The following is a 26,271-nucleotide window of genomic DNA, read 5'->3' as shown; positions in this document are numbered from 1 at the left end:
GGGAGGAGGGAGGACAACAAAGGGGTGTGAGGGGCCGTGGCGGCATGTGAGGGGCGGCGGCGCCGGGGGCGGCTCAGGTGAGAGGGCGGGCGGGATCGGGGCCGAGTAGAGCCGGGCCTGCCGTCTCCCGCCGAGCCGGGGCTGCCTCTGGCGCCCCGCGGCAGCGGGGAGGCCCCGGCTGGCGGCGCGGCCCGGGCCGGGCCCGCTCCTCTCGCGGCACAGCCGGGCCCGGGCGGGGCGGCCCCGCGGGCGGTTCGGGGCGGGGGGCGGCCCGGGCCCCGCGGGCAGGCCGGGCTGGGAGCGCTCGGGAGCCGCAGCGGGCAACGCGCGGACGTCGGGAGTGAAGGGGACTGTTAGTCTTCTTCAGTTAGTGTTTTAATTCCTGAAGGAGTTGGCGTTACCAGACGTTTTTAAAAGCGACATACTCTAGAGGAGTAGAACTTGATTAACTTAATATTTTATACGCATTATTTTGGGGTACTTTGGGTTTGTGTGACTAAACATATCTTCTTTAAAAAGGCAAAGTATTGCTTAAAAATAATTCTGGGGAAAATTCAATGTCATGTAATGCCTCCCCTAGTTATGACATTTAACATTAAGTGCAAAAAACTCCTGAAGGAGTGCAGTCTAATGAATGTGGTGCATAGTTGGAGGGTGAGAAGACTTTATTGCAAATTGTAATTTCCCAATAGAGTGTGGCTGGGCCTGAAACAAGTCACTTGGCTTCTTTGTCGTTCTGTAAAGCGAAGTTGATGTGGCGTCCTGTGGGGCAGCAGCTTGAGAATTAGTACAAGTATTTATAAATCATGTTGATAATTTAGAGCTCTGTTTAAATACCAGATGTTGTGTATCTCGTATAAGTGTATGTAGTTTTGTTAGCCAATGGAACAGCAATGAATATGCAGTTTTATTCTTTCAGCTGAGTTCAGTTGCACCTGTTTTGTATTTACTGATGAGCAGTTCTTGAAAAATCTACCTCCTGGCTTCTGTTTCCAGGACAATGCACTGAAAGTCTCAGGAAGTTATTTCATGTCAGCAGCAATGCATTTCTGGAATTCTGTAGCTGGTGACTTGGACTTAAACAGTGTTTTGCTTGGACTGCCTCACCTGTGCTGCAGGTCATGAGGAGTATTCTGTACTAAACAGGAATAGTCAAGGCTGTGTCCCAGATGCATAATTAAGTTTAACATAAATAATGCAGGTTCAGTGATCTAGCAGTAGTGGAATTTGTAACACCACTGTGGATTTTTACCTTACCTTAAAAGTTACTTAAAATGTGCTTTTCTTTCTTGTTGGTTGTTTTTTTTTTTTATTTTTCTCTTTAGCAGGTGGGAAGAATGAAAGGAAGGGGGAATGAAAGAATGTTGAACCTTTTTGTTTGGCTGTATGATGGAAGGAAACAGGACAGAGAACCTCTGCAATAGATCGTTCGGATGGCTTCAGCGAGAAGAGAATGATGCTAAACCATGGCTATGGAAACTTTCTAATTGCTTTTCTGCTGCTGAAAAGTCTTTGCCTTGTAGTGCGAAAACGGTAATTTGTTGCTTTACTGAAAGCATGGTTTTCGTCCTGGTATGGAGTGCTGTAATGATGTGCACTGTTACTGCTGGGTAAAGGGGCAGTTGGAGAGGGAAGAATGAGGAGGTGGCACTTGCAGTGTGAAATACAAAAATCTACATGGGAATTCAAGGTCTTTAGTTGTTTGCAGTGCTCTAAGCCTTGTTGGTGAAAGCAGGGAAGCTTTACTCACTACAGCTGTTTGCAATAATACAACTGACTGCTTAAAAAGTGTATAAGGCAGCTGCTTGAAAGCTCTGTGAAGTTATTGCTGAGGAGTGGAGTAGGGAAGTGTAGCCATTACCTTTCCAGATCTTATCAATTTAGTTTAGAGGCAAATTTAGCGTATTCTGAATTATTATTAAATGCTAGTTAGAGCAGTTGTAGCTACTGTTCTTCACGAATGTCTAATTTTTCCTTGTTTCCATTTCTTCAAATGTTCCTGTTCTGTAACTGTGTATGATTCTGTACATTTAGGGTGCAAAGGAATAGAAGGAATAGCACAGCACAATGACTTGCTTCAGCAAGCAAGCTCCATTTGTTAAGTAACACTCATTCATGCATGTTTGGTCTGACTTTTGGTAAAAGACCTGGGGGAAACAGACAAGCATGTGTCCTGTTGTGTTGCTGGTGTCAGGTGTTAATAGGGAGCTGCCATAAATTCTGGAATTAAACAACATATAAACCAGTTCCAGACAGGCTTTTGACAGAGTAAATCTTCATTTCATGAGATGGGGTAGAAAGGAATGCTTTTGAGCTTGACTGATCAATTATTCATTACTGGGTAGTAGGAAATGCATTAAATTCAATTTGGAAAGTGAAAGTTGTTCCAAAGTACTAGCCTAAAGCTCTGCAGTGGTGGGTTGTATGCAGGCTGGCTCTGCTGACCTTGACTGTGCTGGTGCTTCTTGCTTAGTTTTGACTGCTACCATTTAAAAAACCCTTTGTTTCTAGATAGGATTTTCTTTGTCTGCACATCTTGATACCTTAAATAAGAGTAGGCAAAAAGCACTTACACAGTTGTTGTGAAAACTTAGTCTTCTTTGTACTCTGTTAGTTTACCTTCTTGATATTGAGTCTTAAAGTTTTAGTCTTCTAATGCATTACTTCTAAAACTTTAATACAACTTTAAAGTCTTTATTAAAAGTAAAAAAATGATTACTTATGTACCTATAGGCTGTGGGGTTTTTTTACTTTACTTTTAATCCATCTATGTTTGCTCCTAAAATAAATATTTTTGCTTTGCAAATGCAGATTATTTCTCAGCCTTTGTTTAACAGTTTTCTGCTTTTCAAATTCTGTTTTACAGACCTATTGCTGTTTCTTTAGAGCTTTTTGGTTTTGTTGCTTCCAAAATCCACTGATACCAATGTACCTCAGGCTGGCACACACATAACTGGCATGTTTCTTTTAATATTTTACATGTTCAGACAGTGAGGTAGTAGTAGTGGCAAAGATAATACTTTATTGTAATACAAAATTGTTGTTTTATTCCTGTATGTGAATGTAACTGAGCTTTCATTTTCCAGAAGGATTACATGGAGAACAAGCAAGCTCCTGTGGAATTGAAGGATGCTTCATCTCCTCATAATGCTGGCTCTAAACTGTTTCCCGCAGTGCCGCTTCCTGATGTTCATCCCCTTCAGCAACAGCAAGTTCAGCTTTCACCTGGCCCAAAAGTAAGCTGCTGTGCTCATGGCTCTGACTCTCCTTGTGCTCCACAGCTGCACTGTGGTGGTGGTGGTGGTAACTTGGTTCACCCTGGCACGATACTAGACTCAAAAAGCACTGGGACGATTACTTGTCAAGTGGGGTCAGGATTTGCTTATCAGTCTGTGTCTTCACTGAAGAACCCTCCGGCTAGAAGCAATTTGGCAGGTGTTGTGAGCGAATTCCCTGGCATGTGCTTAGAAAACAGTGTGTCCTCCTGTCAACATCTGCCCTGTTGTGGAAAACTCCATTTCCAGTCCTGCCATGGTAATGTGCACAAGCTGCATCAGTTCCCCGCCCTTCAGAGCTGCGCGTCTTCTGGCTATTTCCCATGTTCTGAATTCACGAGTGGGGCTACGGGCCACTTGGATGAACACGTTGCACAGTCGGAGCTGCCGTCACACGTGTGCGCCAACCCTTTGCACCTAAACATGGCACCTTCGGTTTGCTTGAAGGGCTCTCACTACTGCAGTGACTGCTTGAGCAAGGTTTGTACGCATCACCTTTCTCCTTCATTAGGTGTGGTATGTGGTGAATGTTGAATTAATGTTGCTTGGGCAAAACACCAGCTTGTGTCCTGCAAGTTGGTCCAAATGTATCAGATATCCATTTTGAGGGTGATTTCTTTTCAGAGCTAACATTCATAGAATCATTTTAGTTGGAAGAGACGCTCAGGATCATTGAGTCCAGCTGTAACCTAACTCTAGCACTACCCCATGTCCCTGAGAACCTTGTCTAAACACCTTTTAAACCCCTCCAGGGATGGTGACTCCACCACTGCCCTGGGCAGCCTGTTCCAATGCCTGACAGCCCTTTTCGGCAAGAATTTTTTCCCAATATCCAATTTAAACCTCCCCTGGTGCAACTTGAGGCCATTTCCTCTTGTCCTATCACTTGCTACTTGGGAGAAGAGACGAACCCCCTCAATGCTCCAACATCTCAGGTAGTTGTAGACAGCAATAGTTCAATAGGAAGAGAAAAGACTCTGCACTGTTTAGCTTACAGGGATCTGTAATGTACTCAAGCAGAATTTTGTCTAGATTTGAAAGACAGTTCTCTTTACAACTCCACTTAGTGTTCAATAGTAGTGACTCTGGAAAAAGCCTAACAACAGTTACTTGGGCAGCTGATCAGTAAAGAGCCTTTCGTAAGTCAGGTGAAATGTCTGATGCTATAAGGATATTCTAATTTTGTTCTGCTTTTAGTTCAGACTTCCCAAATTTGTAATTTATATCTCAATACCAATTTGGTAGATTTTAGAACTGAATAGAACTGTGCTTGAATTTTAATAGGAAATTCAAGGGAAATAATGTACTCAACTTTGCAAGATGTGTTACTTAAACTTCCAAATTTGAGTTTCCAATATAAAAGTGAAATGTCTTAATTCCAATAAACTAAATTGTGAATTCAGTATGTTTGGAATTATGACCACTGTTTTTGCAGGGAGGAAGGTGATTCAGCCTTGTGCTCTTAATTGTGCTGATTTCCTATGCTGGGTCACTTATTTTTTTTTTTCAGAGTACATATTAGTGCTTCTTAAAGATGGCATTTCTTGATGGCAGATTTGAACAGAGTCTTCCCTTGTATTTGGAAACCTAGAGCTAAGTATGGTAGGGAAGATTCTAGGATAGAAGCTTTCTTGCTGCAGTAATACTGTTAATTAACTTGTAGACTACACCTAATCTTGCATTTGTTGCGGAAGGGAAACTGAGCATTTCTAGTGTAGAATAGTATGTGTTAAAATTGTATACTAAATAAAAGTGTATTTTGAAAAATTGTCCCAACAGCCAACCAGGAACAGCCTTGTTGATGCTGCTAAAATCTGGCCAAATATTCCTCCTCCAAGTGCCCAGACTGCGCCTGTCCCTATCCCCATATGTAACGGCTGTGGAACCAAAGGAGCAGCGAACGAGAAGAGTTTGCTACTGGCGAGCAGCCTTGGCAAATCACCGCAAAAATATGGTAAATGGTGTTTGTTTGGAACTTGCAGTTAGTGGGCGTTCTCAGTAAATAATACTGCACATCAAATGTTTTCTTAAATTGCACTATTCTCTGGAAATTTCTATGAAGTCATAAAAAACTAAACAGTAAAGGAATAACTTGTATCTGTTTTGCAAAGTCATAACTTGGATTTACCTGTCCTGGACTACCTAGTTAACTTACTGTATTGTTTGTGTAGAGTTTTTTTGTTACTCTTCTGATTTTTACCATTTTAGGAACTAGAAAAATAAATCTTAAGGACATAGAAGCTATTTTGTTCTGCTGGTGTATAAAGGAATTATCTGCAAGAAGCTATTTTGTTCTGCTGGTGTATAAAGGAATTATCTGCAGTCATACTTTGGAAAGCATTTTCTTAGCCTGTAGTTTCTATTGTCACTTCATATGCAGTAAAGTTGTAATATTTATAATTACAATATAGCTTTTTTTCAGTGTTCTTGAGAGGAGAATACTGTGCAGATTACATGGTCTTTTTGCAGTGTTAGCATTGCTTCAATTACAAAATCATAGTTAGTATGGAAGTTAACGCAGTTAAACTTTAATTCTTAGTTTGTTTTTGACCTGTGATGGTTTCTCTGTGGTGGTTTTTGACCTGCGGTGGTTTCTTTTCCAGTTGTTTTGTGGGGATGAAATGGGTGTATAATGTTGATTCAAAATAAAACAGATATTCTGAGTGCTGAAACGCTGGAAGCTTTATTTGTACTTCTTAGTCTGTAACAGCAAAAACTCTCAACCTCGCTCTCCTGAAGTGCAGGATACCTTTGTTTGTTCCGTACTCCGGTAATTTTTTATACTTGCTGTCACTATAATGGTTATCTCATCTACTTTTGTTGATATTTTTTTATCTAATATGCACTGTAAATTTGAACAGCTTTCATGTTTCACTTGTATTATTAAACCTGTTCAGGGTCTCCTGAAGTTGCAATGACAGGCCAAGTCCTGGAAAACTTGCCCCCCATTGGAGTCTTCTGGGATATTGAAAACTGTTCCGTTCCCACGGGCCGTTCAGCCATAGCAGTTGTACAGAGAATTCGGGAGAAGTTTTTTAAAGGTCACAGAGAGGCGGAATTCATCTGTGTGTGTGACATCAGTAAAGAAAATAAAGAAGTTATTCAGGAGCTAAACAACTGCCAGGTATCAAACCAGCATCTATGTGGTGTTCTTGCTTGAGAACATGTGTGTTCTGAGTGTGCTGGTGGTAATTCCTGTTCACTAAAGCTGTCTTAGCTTCTCTGTGCTCTGGTGTGTGAGCTTGTAATTCATTTATGGCTGGGGTTGTTAATGCTGAACTTTCTTGGTGTGATATGTTTAAAACCGAAACTGCATTCCATTTTATGTAGATTACTGGTTTAGCCTATGTTTTAGTGTTCACAGGGGATTTTTATTTCATCCAGTAATAAGTGGCAGTTGTATTTCTAGTGTTAACTTTCAAATCTCTGTCTATATCATTAATTTAAAAGAACTGTGGTTCTCTGAACTTATTTTAGTAGTGGATACTCTGCTGATTAGTGAGTACACTTGTAAATTAGTGGTATTGATTGGGGCACCTTTATCACTACATATTTTTTCATCAATACCTTCTGCTTCTTGGCATTTTTTGTGCAGGTTTCTAAGTCAGAAATTCACTTCCCACCCCCTAAATTGCAGATATGATAACAGGTTGACAGTTTATCTGCTTACGTAAGGTAAAACGAATTTGTAGTGAGCGTTTGCAGCATTTGTCGCCCCTCTATTTCCAGTGAGGGTTTATGGAATGTTTTTAAGGTAGTAGCGTATACTCTTAGGGAAAGCAAAGCGTGTAAATTGTGATCTGTAACCCAGAACACAGAAGTTATCTGTAAGACATGGCTGAACAGCCAGGGTTGAAGTTAATTGCTCATCAGAACAGTTTGGGATCCATACATGTTATATTTAATCCATATGTGAGTTAATTTATTTAAATAAAAGGTCTGTGTGAAAGCTTCTGTTTATGTTAATATTTTAAAAAAAAATGAATGTAAGCAAGTGTAGTTCACATTCAAGCTTTTCTTTAGAGCATATCTTCATATTTCCACAGGTGACTGTTGCACACATCAATGCTACGGCAAAGAACGCTGCTGATGACAAACTCCGACAGAGCCTGAGGAGATTTGCTGACACACACACTGCACCTGCCACCGTGGTTCTGGTGTCAAGTGAGTGTTTGTGGGGCTTGTCTACAGCACAGAATTTGGTTCCTTTCTTCAGTAGCACTTTTGCATGTGCTGCTGTCCTGCTTTCCAAGGGTTGTGTTTGGAATCGGCTTTAACGGAGTTGCTCAAGAATTCTTAATGATGTCAGTGGCAGCAAGGGAAAAGCAGGGACAGTGAGATGAGAACTTGGCTTAGTTAAGTCAGCGTTGGAATCTAATGTCTTGTTGAGGGTCAGTAGGTTTGTGTAGAAATGAAGTCAAACATCTTCAGCAGGAGCTAATAAAGTAAAACATTGAGTCCTCTGTATGGGAATCTTTCTGAATGCTTTGAGCAAAGTGGATTTGATTTGGTTTTTACATTGTAGCAGCATACTATCCAGTTACACATGCCAGCCACTCAGCTGTTGAAATGCTGTGTGTTGCCTTGGGTTTCTCCCTAAAGCTGAAGAAATGGCTGTTACAGTAGTGTGCAGTGCAGGTACATACCTTGCTGAGAAACTGCTAGAAGTTGCTTTTAAATGAAGACTAAGTGCTACCTGCTGATTTAAATGATGTTGAGTGCACAGTCTTGTAGCTGTTGGTGCGTTTTCATTGGAAATGTTCAGTGATAAATAGAACTTGTTCAGTGAGATCTGAGGTTTTGTTTGTTTAATCAGATTTTATTTTGCTTTTTCATGTGTTTCCTTGTTCATTCTATTTTTCTTTTTCTTTCAGCGGATGTAAACTTTGCTTTGGAACTCAGTGACCTGAGACATCGACATGGTTTTCGTATAATTTTGGTACATAAAAACCAAGCTTCAGAAGCACTCTTACATCATGCTCATGAGCTTGTTTGCTTTGAAGAATTTATTTCAGACTTGCCACCAAGGTTACCACTGAAAATGCCGGTAAGATTTTGAATTCTTAATGCAACAGGCATTTCAAAGTGTCAATTACCTTTTTTTCCCCTAATTTAGGGGGAGAGCAGGCTGAAGTGCATGTGTTTTTTGTGGTGGGGCATGTCTGACCATTGTCTGTATTTCTGTTACTACCATATGAACGTATGCTTTCTGCTTTAAGACTGAAAGAAGGAAATAATAAAAAGAAAGTAACAGGTAGCAAGGTCACATTCTTATTACTTACTATTTTATTAGATAATGTATCTTACATGCCTTTCACTGGCAGAAAGTTAGGGTAAGAACTTAGTTATGCACTAAGACATCTCTGTGATGCATTCTTAACAGTTTTGAGTGACTGTTGACAGTTTGCTCAGATTTTGTATTCCTGATGTTTCTTTCTGGAATTAGTGTGTCTTTGCACAGCGCTCATAACCTTTACTTTCGAAATAACAAACAAATAATTCAGAAAGTTATGTGTGTTGAATATATAGAATTCTCAGGTTGCAAACAGTGGTGCTTTCTTATCTGGAGAAGTGATCAGGTATTGATCCATTGATCAGTGGAAGACTCAGTGGAGTCTGTAGTCTCTTCTAACTTCAAACTTCCATCTCCAATATAATGTAAGGACTTACCTTGTTGTGAGTTTTCCAAACAAACTGAATGCTGCAAAAACAATTACTTTGGGGTGGGGGGGATGCAGAGAATCATGTGTCACCAGAATCAGTGTAAAAAAATACTGGTTTTGAACAAGAGAGTATTCTGACATAATCAAATTAATCTTACTCCCTTTAAACAGGCATGCCATACACTATTATATGTTTATAATCTGCCAACGAACAGAGACAGCAAAAGTGTCAGTAACAGACTCAGGCGTTTGTCAGACAACTGTGGAGGGAAGGTGCTGAGCATTTCTGGAAGCAGTGCAATCCTCCGCTTTTTAAATCAAGAAAGTGCTGAGCGGGCTCGCAAGCGAATGGAAAATGAAGATGTTTTTGGTAACAGGATCGTAGTGTCTTTTACTCCCAAAAACAAAGAAATTAATGAAACAAAAAGCTCCAATGTTGTGGGAAGTGAAAAGGTGAAGTCTCCCAAAAAAATTAACAAGAACACAAAGCTGTGCCTCTTCAACAAAGACTCAAGTGACCAGTCTTGTGGTACCAAAGGCTCTGCCGGGAGAGGATTCCAGATTCCTGTCAGCAAACCCACAAATGTTAAAAGTTTACAGGTATTGTTGTTCTACCTTGTTTAGTGTTCTTGCTTTTCCTCATGTTCTGAGGATTGCTTCTGTACCAGCTTTATCTTTCACTTGTCAGTCCTGGTTAATGAAGAACTAATGTATAGCGACACTCCCAAAGGAGGGCTGTATTCATCTGCTTGGAAAACAGACAATGAATTTGTGGGTGGGTTTTCCCCCTCCTTGCTACCTTTTTCCTCAGTTGGAAATACTGCTGGTACTTACAGAGTCTTGAATCCCAGGCTAGTTTTGATTTTCCTGTTGGTGACAAGTATAACATCTAGACTGATCCACTTGTGCTGGGTTTAAGGAAGACCAGAGTAGATCTACAATACAGCAAAAATATTTTGGCTAGTAGACAGTTTACTTTTTTCAGTTACAGAAAATGAAATATTCCTAGTTATGAAGTGCCAATTAAAATGCTATTACAGAAAAATTTGTCAGTTATCTGGTTTCCATCACAAAGCCTCTGGCAAGGAATGCCTGATGTTTTTATGCTGACCTTTTTTCTGTTTCATATAGGAGCTGTGCCACATTGAATCAAAGACCATCAGCAGAAATACTGAAAACCAGCAAGAACACTTAAGAGAACAAATTCCTTCTCCTCAGAGTAACTCTAATGCAGCAGTTCCTGTGTCTCTGGCAATCAAAAAAATTGGAATGGGAGAATCATCCTGTAAAAGCAGTCAGAAGTATGTTTAAAAATAGACATCGTTGTTAGCTATGTTTATTTTTTTCATGTGAATTCTGCGACATAATGTGTTTTCTTTTTTATGTATATTTGTGAATAGAAAAGAGATGTCTGCTTCCAGGAGCAGTACCAATTCCCCTGTAGAGAAAAAAGAGAAAGATGAAGCCGTGTTTCAGGTCAGCTATCCCTCAGCTTTCAGTAAGCTGACGGCCTCAAGACAGCTCAGTCCTTTGCTCACGTCTCAGAGTTGCTGGTCATCGCGGTAAGTGTCTGTGTCTTATTGGGGAGGTGAAGCGAGACTTCACCAATGTATGTTATTTACTGACAGCTGCACATGGAGTGTGTGCCCTGAGCACGTGACTGATACACTGGTTTATGTGGAGGTACATGGAAAATGTGATGGTGCTGCATGACAACTAAGTGGATGTAAATATAAGATGGAGTGAACTCATTTTCAGAAGCTTGTTTTGTGACAGTTGTTTCCTGCAGACTTTGTCTTTAGAGCATCTGAAAAATCTTCAGAGGCATTATAGACATCTTGCTCCTCATAATTTCAGTGCCTTTGACGTTCTCAGTACAAATATATCCAGGCCTATGAAATTATCATAGACTTAAATATCTGGCCTTTCCAAATTATTAAGTTCATATGAATGAGTTTGACTTTTTTAATATGCTGCTAAGATAGAAGACTTGATGCCAAATATATTAATAAATTCAGTGACTTTGGAACATGATATGAAGTATTTCCTTTCTTTTCATAAGAAATATTTGTCATGTTATGATGTATTGCTCATGGTGAAATTTGTTTTGCCCACGCACATATGTACTAGGAAAATACTCTCAAAGTGCCATGTTTGTGCGCTTGATGTGTTTATTTTCTCATTAATTTTGACATGTATATATCAGAACTGTGCAATGCTACTTTAGCTCATAAATGTTTTTATTGTACCCAGGAGTATGTCTCCAAACCTCTCAAATAGATCATCTCCGCTCACGTTTAACATAGTAAATCATACCAGTGGTGCAGACTGCCCTGATCCTTTTGCAAATGGTGCAGACATTCAGATCGGCAATATAGATTACAGATTGTCCAGAAAAGAGTTGCAGCAAAATTTACAAGAAATTTTCTCAAGATATGGCAAGGTAAAGGCTAAAATACCTTTATTAAATCTGGTTTAAGTACTTCCTGCTTATGTATTTGTGGACAACTTTGTGGTCTAGCTTTGAGTAGGAATGGAAAGCTACCCAAAGATGACTTCTAAACTTTGTTAAAAGGAGGTATTATGGTTTTTTTTCTTTTAAAAAGACCATCTCTTGCCCTAGGTTCTTAATTTGCATGTGCTCTTCATAGATCTGGTATTCTGAAGTTAGGTACATAAAATTCTTAGTAAATGGATCTTAAGGTTTAACTGCATGACCTTTTTAAGCTGTAAAGCTGTATTCCCAGTGTCAACTTGATCACAGTAAAAACAGAGTTTGTTTTGAAACAGACATGGAGTGCGAATCAGGAAAAAACAAGGCAGGGTCATTTCTGCAGCAGTCTTGGTTCTGTCTGATCTGCAGATGACTTGTTTCTAGAATAATCTACATGGGAAGATGATGCCTGTGTTAAAGAAATACCATGGTCTTGCCTTGGCTAAGGCTCGTTGCACTCGGTTCTTGTTTGCAGCGTCTTGTTGGCCACGATTCATCCTACTCTGTTCCGTTTTGTGTTATATTCGGCTCTATGCCAAAACAAGACTGTGATACTCGTGTTTTGGCTTGCTTTTGGCTAATGTTTTGTGATAAATGTGTAAAGTATTTTCTTCTTTTCAGGTAAAAACTGTAGAGCTCAGTCCTCATACAGACTACCAGTTGAAGGCTTCAGTTCAGATGGAAAACCTGCAAGAAGCAATCAGTGCCGTCAACAGCCTTCACAGATACAAAATCGGCAGTAAAAGGATCCAGGTGTCATTAGCAACAGGAACTGCTAGTAAATCACTCTCTCTGCTTAGGTAATAAGTGCTTTGGCATCTTCCTAATTGTTATAGCATGTATTTAGTAGTTGAGAGGTGATTTAAAATACTGAGCAAAGAATTGACAGGGAAATAAAATACAATCTGTCTTATGACCTGATGAATGTGCTCAGTACAACTAGGCTAGTTTTCAGTTAAATGTTTTTATGCTGCTTATATTTTAAGTTACATCTGAAGAGATTTGTTCTCTGTTTAGTAGCATTTAATAGTTCTGCCACTACGTTTTTGTGATACTGATAGACCTCAGTAACTTAGTCTGTGAAGCTGAGTTGAGATTACACTTGACATCTTTATTCTTTCCTCTGAGAAAGTGCACATGAATTATCTGTTTGAGGATGGGAAACAGTTTCAATGCTGTTGGTGTTGCTTTGATCTCCATTTTCTACATGGAGGATGGTAGAAGTAGAGTTTCCCGTTTCAATTTTTCCATGTTGAAAAAGAGCATTAGGAAAGAAGTTGTCAACACTTTTTCACAGAAAGCTCCAGTGAAAACAGTGGTTGGAGTGCAGGGCGTTGTACAATTATGTATTTCTTGCCGTTCTATAATGTACAACTTGATTACACTCTTGCCTATTATTTTATGCCTGTTCAAAGTTCTTAATGTAAAGTCTGAGCTGATAACTTCCAGTGCTGCAGCTTTAATACTGCATTTTATAGATGCTCAAAAATCTTACCACCCACTATGAAAGTTGCCATTCCTTCAGAGACGGTACCTAGATATATTAGCTGGAATGTTACTGCTTGTACTTCCCAATCTGAAGTGTCAACTGTTGTAGCACTGGGATGGAAGGAAATGTAATTTGTCCTGTTATATTTATAGCTTATGAAAGTGCATCTGTAAATATCTCACTGATTTTACAAACCAGTGTTATTTAATCAATGTTACAATATTTCTTTTATAGCTCAGAAGCTATGTCCATTCTGCAGGATGCGCCTGCTTGTTGTCTTCCTGTGTTCAAATTCACAGAAATCTATGAAAAAAAGTAAGTTCTCAGTTGTGTTTTTTCTCTAGTACTTCTAAAGAGAAGCTGATCTTCACTTCTCTGCATTGGGATGAATAGATTAGTTACCTTAACAATTTACGTAGTTTCTAGCATATTCTCATTTCTTAAAAAAAATGCAGATTACTGCATTCTCTAATTTGATTTTAAAAGTGCATTTATTTTTATCTTTCTTTTAGATTTGGCCACAAGTTGATTGTATCAGACTTATACAAACTGACGGACACGGTGGCGATCCGGGACCAAGGCAGTGGGCGGCTCGTTTGTCTCTTGCCCAGCAGCCAAGCCCGGCAGAGCCCTCTGGGCTCGTCCCAGTCGCACGATGGTTCATCCGCAAACTGTAGTCCTATCATATTTGAGGAGTTGGAATATCATGAGCCTGTTTGTAAGCAGCATTGCCTGAATAAAGACTTTATGTAAGCTGTGTATAAAATACTATAAAACCGTGCAAAATATTTGAACAGTATTTAACACTTAAGGCATGTATGTTCACTTAGCATGTGCCAGTCACTGTTTCTATGTTTACAAGAGTAAGTCAGACAGAAAATAGAAAATTCACTGTGCCACCTTGCTAGGCAGTTCTTATGGATCAGTCTGTTCAGGTGAGATTGTTTTCTAGCAAGATTAAACACCTGTAAGCAGAAAGGTACACTGCCTTCCCCTGGCTCTACAGGAAGGTTCTACATCGTAGAGGTTTCTACTGGCTTGAATTTTATTATGTAAATGTAGCTGCAACTGATATTTCTTTGTCTTCCAGCTGCATTTATGCTGGGTTGAAGATCTCCTGAAGAGATTAAGTTTGTTTTGTTCAACAGCAGCCAGGTTGTGCTGCTAAAGCAGTTATTAGGTGTTCACTGTGAACTGCCTGATCTGTGCTGCTGAAGTTGAATTTGGAAATTTTGATCTAATGATAATGAAAGTATGGTCTTCTAAATGTTGCATGTCTCATGGAAAATTTCTTGTAGCTCTCTTAATTTTTGTGAAGAAGATGGAAGTTCCTTGTGACTAGGTAGCGGTATTGTCAGCTGCTAGCAATGTATTGTGAGCGTATAGTAGGATGTTTTCTCTGGGTGCGTGTGTGAGCACAGACATGCTGCGCTACAGCGACGTGTGGAACGAGCGTATCAACTTCAACCTCTTGTTTTTTACAGTGAACATGAGTTTGATCCAGATTCTTACAGAATTCCTTTTGTGGTTTTGTCTCTGAAGACGTTTGCTCCCCAAGTTCACAGTCTTCTACAGACACATGAGGGTACTGTGCCTTTACTAAGGTAAAGTATTTTAATTTAGGTATATATCTTAAGGGCTGGTAGGTTATTGTTGGCTGTTGTAGTGCTCTGAAACTACCTGTTGTATAAAAACTCCAGCTCTTATGTAAGGTATTTTTTACAGAAAATAAGTGCCTTATGAAATGATTCCTTTTTGAATTCTTGTTGAGCAAAATAGATGCTTATTTAAAATATGTATTTTATGACGATTACTCTAATGTACTAGTAAGCTGTTGAAGCCTCTTGTTCAGGAAGTGTCTCAAAAAATGGTATTTTTAGGACAAATGCTGTAGTGGTATTTTAGTGTATAATGGAAGCTTTTTTTTTTCTTTCTGAAGTTTTCCTGATTGTTATATGTCAGAGTTCAATGATCTTGAAATGGTGCCAGAAGGCCAGGGTGGTGTTCCTTTAGAACATCTGATTACCTGTGTTCCTGGAGTTAACATTGCCACTGCCCAAAATGGCATTAAAGTGATTAAATGGATCCATAACAAACCACCACCTCCTACTACAGGTAAATATTTCTATTTAAAAATCTTTTCTCAGAAATTATCTTTCTGCTAAAAAATTGGGAGTAGCATAAAGTCAACATCTTGCATAACTGTTAAAATTTTTATAAAAAGAGAAACTTTTAGCTTGAATATACAGTTTTGTCACCTGTGCTCTAACTAGTGCCTTATAGTGTGCAGTGTTTACTGGAAGAATATAGGTTTAATAATGATTTTCTTTTTGTAGATCCATGGCTTCTACGTTCTAAGAGCCCTGTAGGTAACCCACAACTTATTCAGTTCAGTAGAGAAGTGATAGATTTACTTAAAAGCCAACCGTCCTGCGTCATACCTGTCAGTAAATTCATCCCTACGTACCATCATCACTTTGCCAAACAATGCCGAGTGTCCGACTATGGATATTCTAAATTAATGGAGCTGCTGGAAGCAGTGCCTCATGTATTGCAAGTGAGTTTTTGGCTCTCTTCTTTTTAATTTGGGGAATTGTACTTTTATGTTCAACTACCTGAATTACTGGGCGGATTTGTCTAATAGCTCCTGTGCAATTGCCTGGTTCACCTTGAAATAGGTGGTTAAGTGAATGCTGGAGTGTAATTGTGGGTGGGTTGGTTTTTTTTTGAGATGGTGTTTGTTTTGTTGTCATTATTGTTCTCACCCTTCCAAAACAACTTTTGGGGGAATTAACTCTTCATGTAATCCAAGCCTGTGGAATAAAGCCTTTGGCTGGTGTTTGGTTAAAAGGCTTTAATTGTGCTGTTTATCATAAAAGCACAGCAAACGGAGTGTTCCTCAGTGAACCTGCGTCTTGAAGGATTTCTGTGTGAAATAGTCATATGGCCTTAAGGTACAAAAAAGAAACACCATGGTCATGTTAGTTCAGTACTTTGAACACCAACTGATCGTAGAATTTTAAAATAACCAATACAAATATGCAACAGTTGCAATAGCACTAGTGGAGGAAGCATATCTTAATTTCTTCATGATAGATGCCTTAGCACAGGAAGCATATGGCTCATGAGGCTGCCTTTCCAAACACTCTTTCTATTATATCCTTCAATTCTAGCCTTGCTATGCTAGATCTAGCTTCTAAGTATCTTGTAAAAGAGTTTAGTGAGGTGCTAGATGTGAGTAATCAGATATAATTTTCTTTCAGATTCTTGGTATGGGTTCCAAACGCTTGTTGACTCTGACACACAGAGCTCAAGTGAAGCGCTTTACGCAAGACTTACTGAAGCTTCTCAAATCCCAGGCTAGCAAGCAAGTGATTGTGAGGGAATTCTTACAGGCTTATCACTGGTGAGTTCTTAATGAAACAAGAACAGTTGTGCAGGGCACATCTAATGCTGGTGGGTTTAAAACCTGGTGCAAGAGGAGTCGGCACCAAACTGCAGTAACTCTAGTGTCTATGATGTGGAAGTTCAAACTTCTAATCAAAACAAAAATTAAAAGCTCTCTGCCAGACTTTTATTGCTTCCTTTAGTACTGGGTTTAACTTTGTTGGAGTTTGAAATGGGTTAATGGATTTCATTTGTTCTATCTGAAGCCGGAGCTGCAAGGTTGGATTTAAGCAATCAGATCATGATTCATTAACATGACAAATAAAGGAAAAATTTAGTGTTAGGCTTTCTTTAGAGGTGAATATAAAATAGACTGATTGCCAATAGATGCTTTCATTACTTCTGTGCCATTGCTAGATCCAGCTGAAGTAAGGGGGAGCAGTATCTGTCTCACTGTTGCCAAGAAGAACATTCTGTTCTAACATGCTAAAAAGCAGATTATCTTCTCTTAAAAAGAGCCAAGAATGACGGGCTCTGTTTACTTAGTATTTTAGACTTATTCTCAATTTACTCTTTTTTCCCTACACAGCATGCATTAGTACTCATATGATACAATGTTCTGAAACTTCCAGGTGTTTCTCAAAGGACTGGGATGTTACTGAGTACGGAGTCTGTGAACTGGCTGATATTATATCAGAAATTCCAGATACAACCATCTGTTTGTCACAGCAAGACAATGAAATGGTAATTTGTATTCCCAAAAGAGGTATGTCCTGTACTTTTCTTACTGTTGCTGAAGAAATTGGTTTTTAACTATTTTTAAACTCTACTAACTAAAGTATATGGGAGTGACTTGGATTTTTTTTTTATAATTGTGTTTCCACCTTCATAACCAATTTACAAATGTCTAGTGAGTAAAGAATTTGTCATTCTAGGAGCAGTTGTAATGGAACAGACAGGAAAGCAAGTGGCAAAGCAGCTAAAATAATGCTGCTGCTTCTACATGCAGTTGAGTTTTCTGTGGAATGCTTTGAGTGGGTTGTTGCTACATAGCAAAAATATGAACATATTTGGCTATTTAATATCTGAAGTGCTCATCACCTGATTATTTTCGACTTTAAACATGTAAGCATAGTAAGTCTTCAGTGGCAGAAGGAAATAGTGACTTGGTGTGATAAGTTAAAGAAAACACGGTGAATTATTTTCATGTTCTGTTGCCTTTTGTAAGTGCGTTGGTACATCACTTTTGCCTTGTTTTTTAATTTTAGAACGTACACAAGAAGAAATAGAAAGAACCAAACAATTTTCGAAAGAGGTGGTAGACTTACTGCGCCATCAACCCCATTTTCGAATGCCCTTCAATAAATTTATTCCTTCCTATCATCACCACTTTGGTCGTCAGTGCAAACTTGCTTACTATGGGTTTACGAAACTACTTGAACTCTTTGAAGCCATACCAGATGTCTTACTTGTAAGTTCTGAAATCTTAAGCTGTACTAAAGCATTTTTCGGAGATCTGCACAAGTGTTTTGTTAACTGTAGTACCAGTTAAACTGTGCACCTGTAATGTTAACCAGCTGTATTTAAGAAAGTCTTTGATATAGCTATTTTGGTAAAATGGTCCAAGGTTTTTAAACATGTTGAGGCTGAGCTTGTTAACAAATTACAACTTTCTCAATTGGATTACATTTACAAAAGTCTGTGTATCAAAACCAGAGCTAAGCTTTATTATAGTTGTATTAAACTTGTTTTAGTAAAGGTTAATAACTATAATTGCCTATTTTGTTTTATTTCAGAAATTACCTAGTTTTGCTTACAATGCAGATATCTTTTGAGGTAGCTGAGCTCTGCTACATAGCGATTGCCTACAAGTGCTGAATTTTAGTTGCAGAGGACACTTTTTTCATCCAGACTATGTAAATCACTCGAACAAAGTGTCATTTCTGTTTTGTAGGTATTGGAATGTGGGGAGGAGAAAATTCTCACACTTACAGAGGTGGAACAAGTGAAAGCAGTTGCTGCCCAGTTTGTAAAGCTACTGCGTTCTCAGAAGGACAACAGCCTGATGATGGCTGATGTACTGAGCGAGTACAGCAAAACCTTTGGGTACACCTTGCGGCTTCACGACTACGATGTCAGCTCGGTTCCAGCTTTAATGCAAAAGCTTTGCCATGTCGTAAAGGTAATTTTTTATCTTTATCCCTCTAAAAACTATGCAATGTTGTGTTAAGGAATTTCCTGCTTCAAATGACAGGGTTTAGTGTGCTTAATACTGTGTTCTAGAAACAGTATTTCAATAAGGTGGAGGTGGAGAGGGAATTCCAAAGAGATTTTTAAATGTAGCTTCTATATTCCTATGATGGTGTTCTTGTTCTTTTGTAACCTTCTACTGTATCTGGGAAAACTCACGCTTGTTTAGCAAGTAACATGTAAAAGATTGTACTCTGATACTTTTAAGAATACAGATTGTGACTTTTTTCCCACCTGACTGTGTAAAAGTAATAATTTCCTGATAACCGTAGTAATTATCAGTCTTCGGATGTTTTATATTCTGAAATTATTTGATCCATGGTTTGAGGCTTTGACTCTGTAAAAGCATGGATGGTTTTATGTCAGTGGAAAAGACAGGTTACATCTACACGGACTTGGACATACGCTGATTTAGTTGCTCCAGTTCTGTTAATTCAGCAGCTGGAGCTCAGGGTGGAGCTCAGTCAGGTCCAGCTGGCTTGGAACAAAGAGTATAATCATGTATAGCACATGGACAGAAACTGCTACACAGCTTTTGGATATTTAAAGTAAATTTTTCCATGTAATAAGCTGCTTTATCCTCTGTGCTTTTGGCTTGGGCAGTATCAGATACTGGTGTGTTATGTCAGATACAGCTTCACTCAAACAAATCCCAGCTGCACAAATTACGTATAAATTAATCTCTTTGCTGTCCCTAATTTTGTTCCCAATTCATTTTTCCAGGTTGTTGACACAGAGTCTGGCAAGCAAATTCAGCTGATCAATAGAAAGTCTCTGCGCACCCTGACTGCCCAGTTGCTGGTGTTGTTGATGTCCTGGGACGGAACGTCCTTCCTCTCCGTGGAACAGCTGCGACAGCACTATGAAACAGCCCATAGCGCTTCGCTTAACCCCTGTGAATATGGATTTATGACCTTAACTGAACTCCTGAAGAGCCTGCCTTACTTGGTTGAGGTACAGCAGCTCCTTTTCCTTTCTGGTGTTTCATACTTAGAACAAACATTGTGACTAGAGGATATGAATGTACACACTCTAATTCTTTGTCTTCTCTTGTTCTAACAGGTTTTTACCAATGGTGCAGCAGAAGAGTACGTGAAGCTTACAAATCTCTATATGTTTGCGAAGAATGTAAGGTCTTTACTTCACACTTATCATTATCAGCAGATTTTTCTTCATGAGTTCCCAGTAGCATATAGCAAATACACAGGAGAAGTGCTGCAGCCTAAAGCATATGGATGCAACAATTTAGAAGAGCTCTTGGGAGCAATTCCACAGGTGTGAAGAATTCTGGTTTGCACGATTATACTGAGATTTCTGCATGGATTAAAAATAGTCACAACTGCAGTTTTAGTTTTAATTGCTGTGAATTACTGTCCTTCTCCAAGGAGGCTTATACTAGTTGTATTTTTAATAGCTTCTGAAAAATCTGGTTTGTGTAATAAGACCAAGAAAATACTTTTTCACATGTTTTGGTCAAATTTTGCATAAGAACTGTTCCTGGTGAGGCTGCCAAAATCTTTGGCATTGTTATCAAGTGAGATAATTGATTTCTGGTTTGAATGCATGACTGTACAGTACTGAAGCCTCATTTGATCAGGTTGAATTATGAGATGTAGGACTGAAGAGTTGTGAGACCTTGTCAGAAGTGCCACACCACACAAAGGAATTTTGCTGTGGCATCTTGTCATCCACACATGCTAAGTGCTCTGGGATAATTTTGTGACCCAGCTCATGGCTATAAGCTTTGTTTTAAGTAAATTAATCTTCTGGAGAGTAACAAAATGGATTTTTGCAGCTCAATGTTTAAACATATAGCTTTGTTAATATATGGCTAGTATACTTTCTAGCCCTATAGTTTGCCTTTGGCATAAATTATTTTGAGACAAAGCTTTTACTTGGCAAGTGTAGCACAAATTAGCAGCATGATTCAGTCAGAGCAAGGCAGTGAATAAGCTGCTTTAGGCTTTGAGGTTAGTATGTATCAATGTTTAATAAATTCTGCTTTTTCTTCTATAGGTGGTCTGGATTAAAGGACATGGCCATAAGAGAATTGTGGTACTGAAGAATGATATGAAAAGTAAGCTGTTTCTGTTTTAAGCAGTATCTTCCTTTCCTTTTTTCTTTTGAGAGGTAACTTGAGTAACCAAACGAACTTGCCTTTTTGTAGCTCGTTTTAGCTCACCTAGTTTTCCCCCTGTTGATCATGTGGATGATCATGGAAATCAACTTGCTGACAATAATGGACATATGGAGACCCCAGGACCCACTTCATCAATGGAATTAAATCTAGGAACACCTAGCAATGGTAATAGAAAATTGATTTATATAAGAAATTAGTTATCTTAGGGGAAATAAGCAGAGTAACTGAAGCAGCACAGGGAAAGCTGTGTGAGTTTGTCCATCTGAATTTCTGTAGAAATGCTTTATGGCTTGAAAGCTGTTGGAACTATAGACTTTAGGAGAAGGACAACAGTACCTTTTGTCCTCAGCTGCCAGAGTACTGTTTCTCATGGATTTTAGTGGAAATTTAGGTCTATAAGCACGAAGCTAAGGAGAAAAGATGGTCAGTAGCTGCTTCTGTTAAGAATGTCTCCAGTGTTCTGATGATAATATAGTGCTTATTTTTTGTGATGGTGTTAGGTTGACTTTGGTGTTGTTATTTGCAAATAATAATGACAGTCCAGTTGGTCTAAGTCTATGTCAAGAAAAAAAATTAACTGGGAAATGGTGGCCTCATAGTTCATCTCTTGCTGTGCTCTGCAATTTGTTTATTACCTGCGAGTTGGAGAACTTGTGGAATGTTTCTTGAGTTATTTCAGAAGTTTAGACTTGTCCCTTTTCATATGGGCAAGTCACTTTATTTTGAAACTTTCAGCTGAATTTTCACCTGTAATTGTGTGAGGTGGTGGTACATAGTTGATAGGATATTGGTGTGTCTGCAGGGGAGTTGCCTGGTAACTTCTAAGTTACTGTTCCTTGAGGTTTTGTTTCCTCAGCCCTTCTATTACACAAGTTTGGCAAATCTCAGATTTTACCATGAGGTGTATTTACTCAGGCAAGAAAGAGGTTGAACATACTGTTGCTTTGTCTGCTGTATTGTAATCAGTTAGATGCTCTTGATCCAGCCAAGTAACTCTTAATGAATCTGAGGGTAGTTAGCATTAATTCAGTTTGATATTAGTATTTCAAGTACAGCGTAGATCTTGGATCCTCAGCACTGCATCTGCAGATTCATGTTTAGCAGCTCTGCAATAGTGATACCTCCATACTTACAGATACTTTGAAAGATGTTCCCTTATCTTTGTAGTTTCTAATCAAACTGAGCAAGAACTTCTTTGCCTCACAAACACATCTCCCATTGACCTCTTGTGTGAGCCAGTTCCCTCCTGCCTTCCGTCCCCACAACTGCACCCCGACCCCGTGGTTCTGGAGTCCGTGGACCTCATCCAGTTTGAGGAACGCCCGGCACCTCTCGCTGGTAAGACTTTGCTGGCCTATGTTATTACTTATGGATAATTCAGACCATTTGGTAAAGGCGTCAAACAAATGGTTGATTATGTAGAGTTCCATTTAAATACATATGCATACATATTGCACATTGGGATGTGTTGGAAATGCAGGTGGCTTCTGTAAAAGTACTGACTGTAAGTACCCTGCTGCACTTCCCTGGGGTGACTTTTAGAAGGACTTTGTCCACCACTAAAACTGCATTTTGTCAACCTGTGGCAACCTTTTCAACACAGTTTCATAGTGCTTTTCTGAGTGTTGAGAGACTTAATGTGATAATTAAATTAAACCTTCTAAAGAGTACGTGATACAGAGCCAGAAGCAAACATCCCATTGGCTGCACAGGTGTGAACATGACACACCATTTGGTTTAAATCAGGCTGACATGTTCTTTTTAAATACTTTATTGCCTTATTAGCAGAGAAATATCATTTTCTTTTTCAAGAGCATCAATAAATTGAGCATTCTTCTTTATTTTAGAGATAATGATTTTAACAGAAGAAGAAAAACAACAAATTGTTCCCCCAGGTCAAGAAACGTTGGCCTCTGGTTCCGTGGGATCTCCCAGCACAGAGAACACGTCGGTGCCTCCCTGCCAGTCCTCCGAAACCCAACCCAGCAAGGAAGCGATGGACAGCCCAGCCAAAAAACAACACAAAAACAAGGTGAAATTGGCAGCAAACTTCTCACTTGCACCTGTAACCAAGCTTTAACTCTTTCTTTTTAGTGTGAAAGACAAATACCTATGGACTCTGCACAAAATGAAGCTATTTGCTAGCCCTTACGTATTTTAATGAAAGGCCTAGAAGAATTAATTTGTATTTAATGTATTCTGTGAAGATTTTGTTCTTTTTACACTGAACACAGCTGTTAGCAGAGCAGACTTTTTCTATTATTTTGAAAAAACCAATTCTGGCATTCGTTAAATTATTATTAAATTTTACGGTTTTCATGAATGTGTGTTCAGTAAAAGCAAAATATTAATTCGACTAAAATGAAACAGATTTTATTTTCTTTAAGCGTTGTTGGTGGTGTAATCATACACGTAGCATATTATATTCTATAGGCTGTTGCTTACTGGTATTGTTTCAGACAGTATTAATAAAATGCATGATCTGTCTTTCAAAAGCCTGTTGAGAAATTTTAAGTCGCTGACCTGAAATGTCAAGAGTGAGGGAGCTGATTGTCCTCCAGAGGAGAAACTTGTTCTCTGACCTTTCAGATGACTTGTAACTGCACTGGAAATTCTTTTGGCTAAAGATGTCTGTAGAAGATTATGGGTTTTTTTCCTAAAGCTTGTTTTAAATGTTTTCTGTAGCTTTCAGTTCCATTTAGGAGCTTTCTAGGACCTTGATGCTTTAAGCTTCCCTTTTATATTTGGTTCCAGTCTGGTATGGATTTGGTTAAGGAAAAGACTGTCTTGGTGTCGTGAGTTCAAGATACAGACACACACATTTTATTGTGTCTAGAAATGAAATTAGGAAGATTCTGATATTTCTGAAATATGCATTTAATGCATAAATTACAGATAACAGAGCAGGTCTTAGTAAAATGTTTTCTGACAGAAGGTATGGATGCTATTTCCACCTGTAAGGCAAGTTCTAACTACATGTGGAAATGCTAAGGTTGTTCTGCTTAACCTTGTTTTCTATTTTTAAGCACGTTCAGTAAATGGGAAGCTTATTCTTTGATGTGCTGTCTTTTAACTGTGTCTGTTTTTATTTTAAAACTTACTCCTAGTGTTGGAAGCTTTCTTCTATGTGTGGTACCTTGTGTTGGCTTTGGAAGAGAGGATAAGCCGGTGGATGACCTTAATTAACTCTAGTTAGCAGAAATGTCCAGTGTGTGAGTAATTATACCCATTCTGGGTAACCATGGCATTTACAATGGGTTGTATTTGCCAGGCAGCAAATAAATTGCTTGTAGTACTGAAAGAACCTAGACTAGAGGTTTTCCACTGGCCAACTGAATATTTTTAGGTGGATTCTATTGTAATACACAAGAGATGGAACATGGGCTCTAATTTCTCAGCCAGCAGCAGGAAATACCACTGAATAATGGCTATAGACAGGATTTTACAGGTCAGATTTTGTTATAAAATCTTTTAAACTTAGGCAAGTATTACCAGTAGTGAACTTATAGCCATTGGGGATGCAGAGAAACACTTGGAAGTTTTTCTGAGCACTGTGGCACAGTATTTTCAGTCCTTAGTGAAACTACAGACACACAGCTCTAGAAGGAGAAAATTAGAAGTGAGCTTTCTTGGAATGCTTCTAATGAGTCGAATGCGAGAACATCTCGTTTTACCTTAAGTTTGATAAGGTTAACACTGATCAGTCTAGATCTCTGTTTCAGAAGACAACCCGAAATTCTGTTTTCATGAGATGCAGCTACAAGTCATCTGGAGTCCTAAAGAAAACCAGGTTTTTGCTTCAAAGGAAAATATTGTATTTGTCAGAGTGAGTGCGGTGGTTACACCGTTTATGGAGGTCAGTGATCTTTTCTGGATTCGCGTGTGATTCTGACGAAATCGCTGTTTGGAAGTAATAGGATAATACTTTTGAGAAGTTGTGTTCATAGTGTAACAAAATAGCTAATGGAATCACAATATATTTTTTTATCCAAAGGGTTAAATGAATGATGTGACTTACAGATTTAAAAGCATTGCAACCATGAAATTCTTTAATTTAACAATTAAATGTACTACTTCAGGTTCATGTCAGTTTAAAAAGAAATGTCACTGAAGCCCTCAATTGATGCACTTTTTCTTCGTGTGGGACGGAGGAGAAAAAAGACTTTTCTTAGCTGTCTACTTTGTTTGGACACTTTCTTTTGTGGCTCAATTGCTGTTTTGTGTGTTGGGACCAAACAGTTGTGTCAATAAAATTTTCAAGCAAGCATAACCCTTGTCCTTGTCTGAAAACCTGAAAAAACCCTGTCCTAGAATCCTTGATTTGCTGTGTTGTGTTAAATGTAATTATCCAGACAGAGAAGAGAGCTGGATTGTGGGGTTTGGTGAAAACAAAAGAAACACTTAGTCCACAACCTGCTATTCTGGAGAAGGAAGGTTTTCCCAATTTTAGTGATTCAGCTGTTGGTGGATGTACTCAGGATCTCTTGCTGCTCTTCAGGCAACATAATGTTTATTTTAGAAGGAAACTACTATTTATCAGCCTGAAGAGAAAACTGGAGCAAGGAGTGTAAATGCAAGAGGTGGAGGGAAGGTGTTCCAAGTGAGTTTGTCTCACTTTGGAGTGTTAGAATTCATGTGAATGATGGGCACACGGAGTGTTACTGTGCCATGAAGTTAACAAGTCCCTTTGGGGTTACAACCGCCTTGTTTTCCAGCTCAACACAGTAATTATCCAGGAGCTACGAGTCTGACAAGCAAGTTAATTCACAGCTTCACTGTGGTGCTTTAAACTTCAGAATCTAACAAAATAATTAAAAAAAAAAATCTGCAACTAAATTGATCTGTTCTGTCAACTTGCAGCTTTGTGGACAAAAGTCAAGAGCTGGATGAGATGCTCCTCACTATCTTTTTCTTTTGGTGTTCTTAATTCCATTTTCTTCTTTGATGGAACTGAAGCGGAACAGTCTGCTAGAGCTGATGTCAGGCCTGCTGCAGGTGAGGGGTGTTAATTAGCAGGAAGCTCTCCATAAATAGTGTAATAAATACCGCTTTTTAAAAGGCAGGGCAGGCAATGTTTAAAAACCTGCTATAACATTGTGACACCACAAGTGGTATAATCACGGTTCTAATTTCATTCTTTAACTAGCTGTGAATGTTCTAAGTATATGAGTAAAATCCCTCCTACCACCTGTTATGTGAGTGCCTTCAAAAGGCGAGTTGTGTTTTCTGATATCTGCAAACACTCCCACTTCTTTCATTCTCATTTTATGTTATCTGTTTAAATTACTAAGAAGTTTCTAAAAGTCATGATGGGAATAACTTTTTTTCCCCTCCCTAAAATTAGTATGGCTTATTTTCTGCCATAATGTAACAGCACAGAGTGTAATTGCATGGTGAACTGTGGTTTAACTCTTATTTCTGTTAAACATAATTTAAGAGAAAAGTTTTGTCTTTGACACTTGGAATGTGTTCAGTGCTATGGAACAAGGGAGATAGCTAGAGATCTTTGGGGTATTTTCCCACAATTTGGCTGGTATTTGCTCAGAGGATGAGATACAGCATCTCTACTCTTC

At 38.9% G+C, this 26,271-nt stretch overlaps 1 protein-coding gene across 8 annotated transcripts in view; it reads left to right on the top strand.

The window, feature by feature from the left end:
* The window catches only part of MARF1 (meiosis regulator and mRNA stability factor 1), a 30,069-nt gene continuing 3,798 nt past the window's right edge, over positions 1-26,271 (top strand). Inside the window, exons 1-28 of one of the 8 annotated variants that reach the window (XR_013922846.1) lie at positions 1-77; positions 1,326-1,533; positions 3,087-3,755; positions 5,055-5,229; positions 6,173-6,399; positions 7,322-7,439; positions 8,150-8,322; positions 9,110-9,538; positions 10,070-10,239; positions 10,339-10,500; positions 11,192-11,381; positions 12,054-12,232; positions 13,156-13,236; positions 13,434-13,670; positions 14,406-14,525; positions 14,861-15,036; positions 15,258-15,478; positions 16,185-16,327; positions 16,941-17,074; positions 17,577-17,779; positions 18,263-18,490; positions 19,282-19,512; positions 19,621-19,833; positions 20,575-20,635; positions 20,726-20,863; positions 21,866-22,036; positions 22,546-22,730; positions 25,559-25,693. Coding sequence is in view for 7 of the 8 variants with exons in the window: in XM_080353632.1 (XP_080209758.1) it covers positions 1,387-1,533; positions 3,087-3,755; positions 5,055-5,229; positions 6,173-6,399; positions 7,322-7,439; positions 8,150-8,322; positions 9,110-9,538; positions 10,070-10,239; positions 10,339-10,500; positions 11,192-11,381; positions 12,054-12,232; positions 13,156-13,236; positions 13,434-13,670; positions 14,406-14,525; positions 14,861-15,036; positions 15,258-15,478; positions 16,185-16,327; positions 16,941-17,074; positions 17,577-17,779; positions 18,263-18,490; positions 19,282-19,512; positions 19,621-19,833; positions 20,575-20,635; positions 20,726-20,863; positions 21,866-22,036; positions 22,546-22,778 (5,229 nt within the window). In the remaining variant the exon portion in view is untranslated. Of the gene's footprint in view, positions 78-1,325; positions 1,534-3,086; positions 3,756-5,054; positions 5,230-6,172; positions 6,400-7,321; positions 7,440-8,149; positions 8,323-9,109; positions 9,539-10,069; positions 10,240-10,338; positions 10,501-11,191; positions 11,382-12,053; positions 12,233-13,155; positions 13,237-13,433; positions 13,671-14,405; positions 14,526-14,860; positions 15,037-15,257; positions 15,479-16,184; positions 16,328-16,940; positions 17,075-17,576; positions 17,780-18,262; positions 18,491-19,281; positions 19,513-19,620; positions 19,834-20,574; positions 20,636-20,725; positions 20,864-21,865; positions 22,037-22,545; positions 24,969-25,558; positions 25,762-26,271 lie in introns of those variants that run through there. The other 7 variants (XM_080353634.1, XM_080353633.1, XM_080353631.1 and 4 more) reach the window with 7 other exon arrangements.

The sequence above is a fragment of the Nesoenas mayeri genome (assembly GCF_963082525.1).
Source record: "Nesoenas mayeri genome assembly, chromosome: 15".
Taxonomy (NCBI): Eukaryota; Metazoa; Chordata; class Aves; order Columbiformes; family Columbidae; genus Nesoenas; species Nesoenas mayeri.
This window is presented reverse-complemented; position numbering and strand designations above follow the sequence as displayed.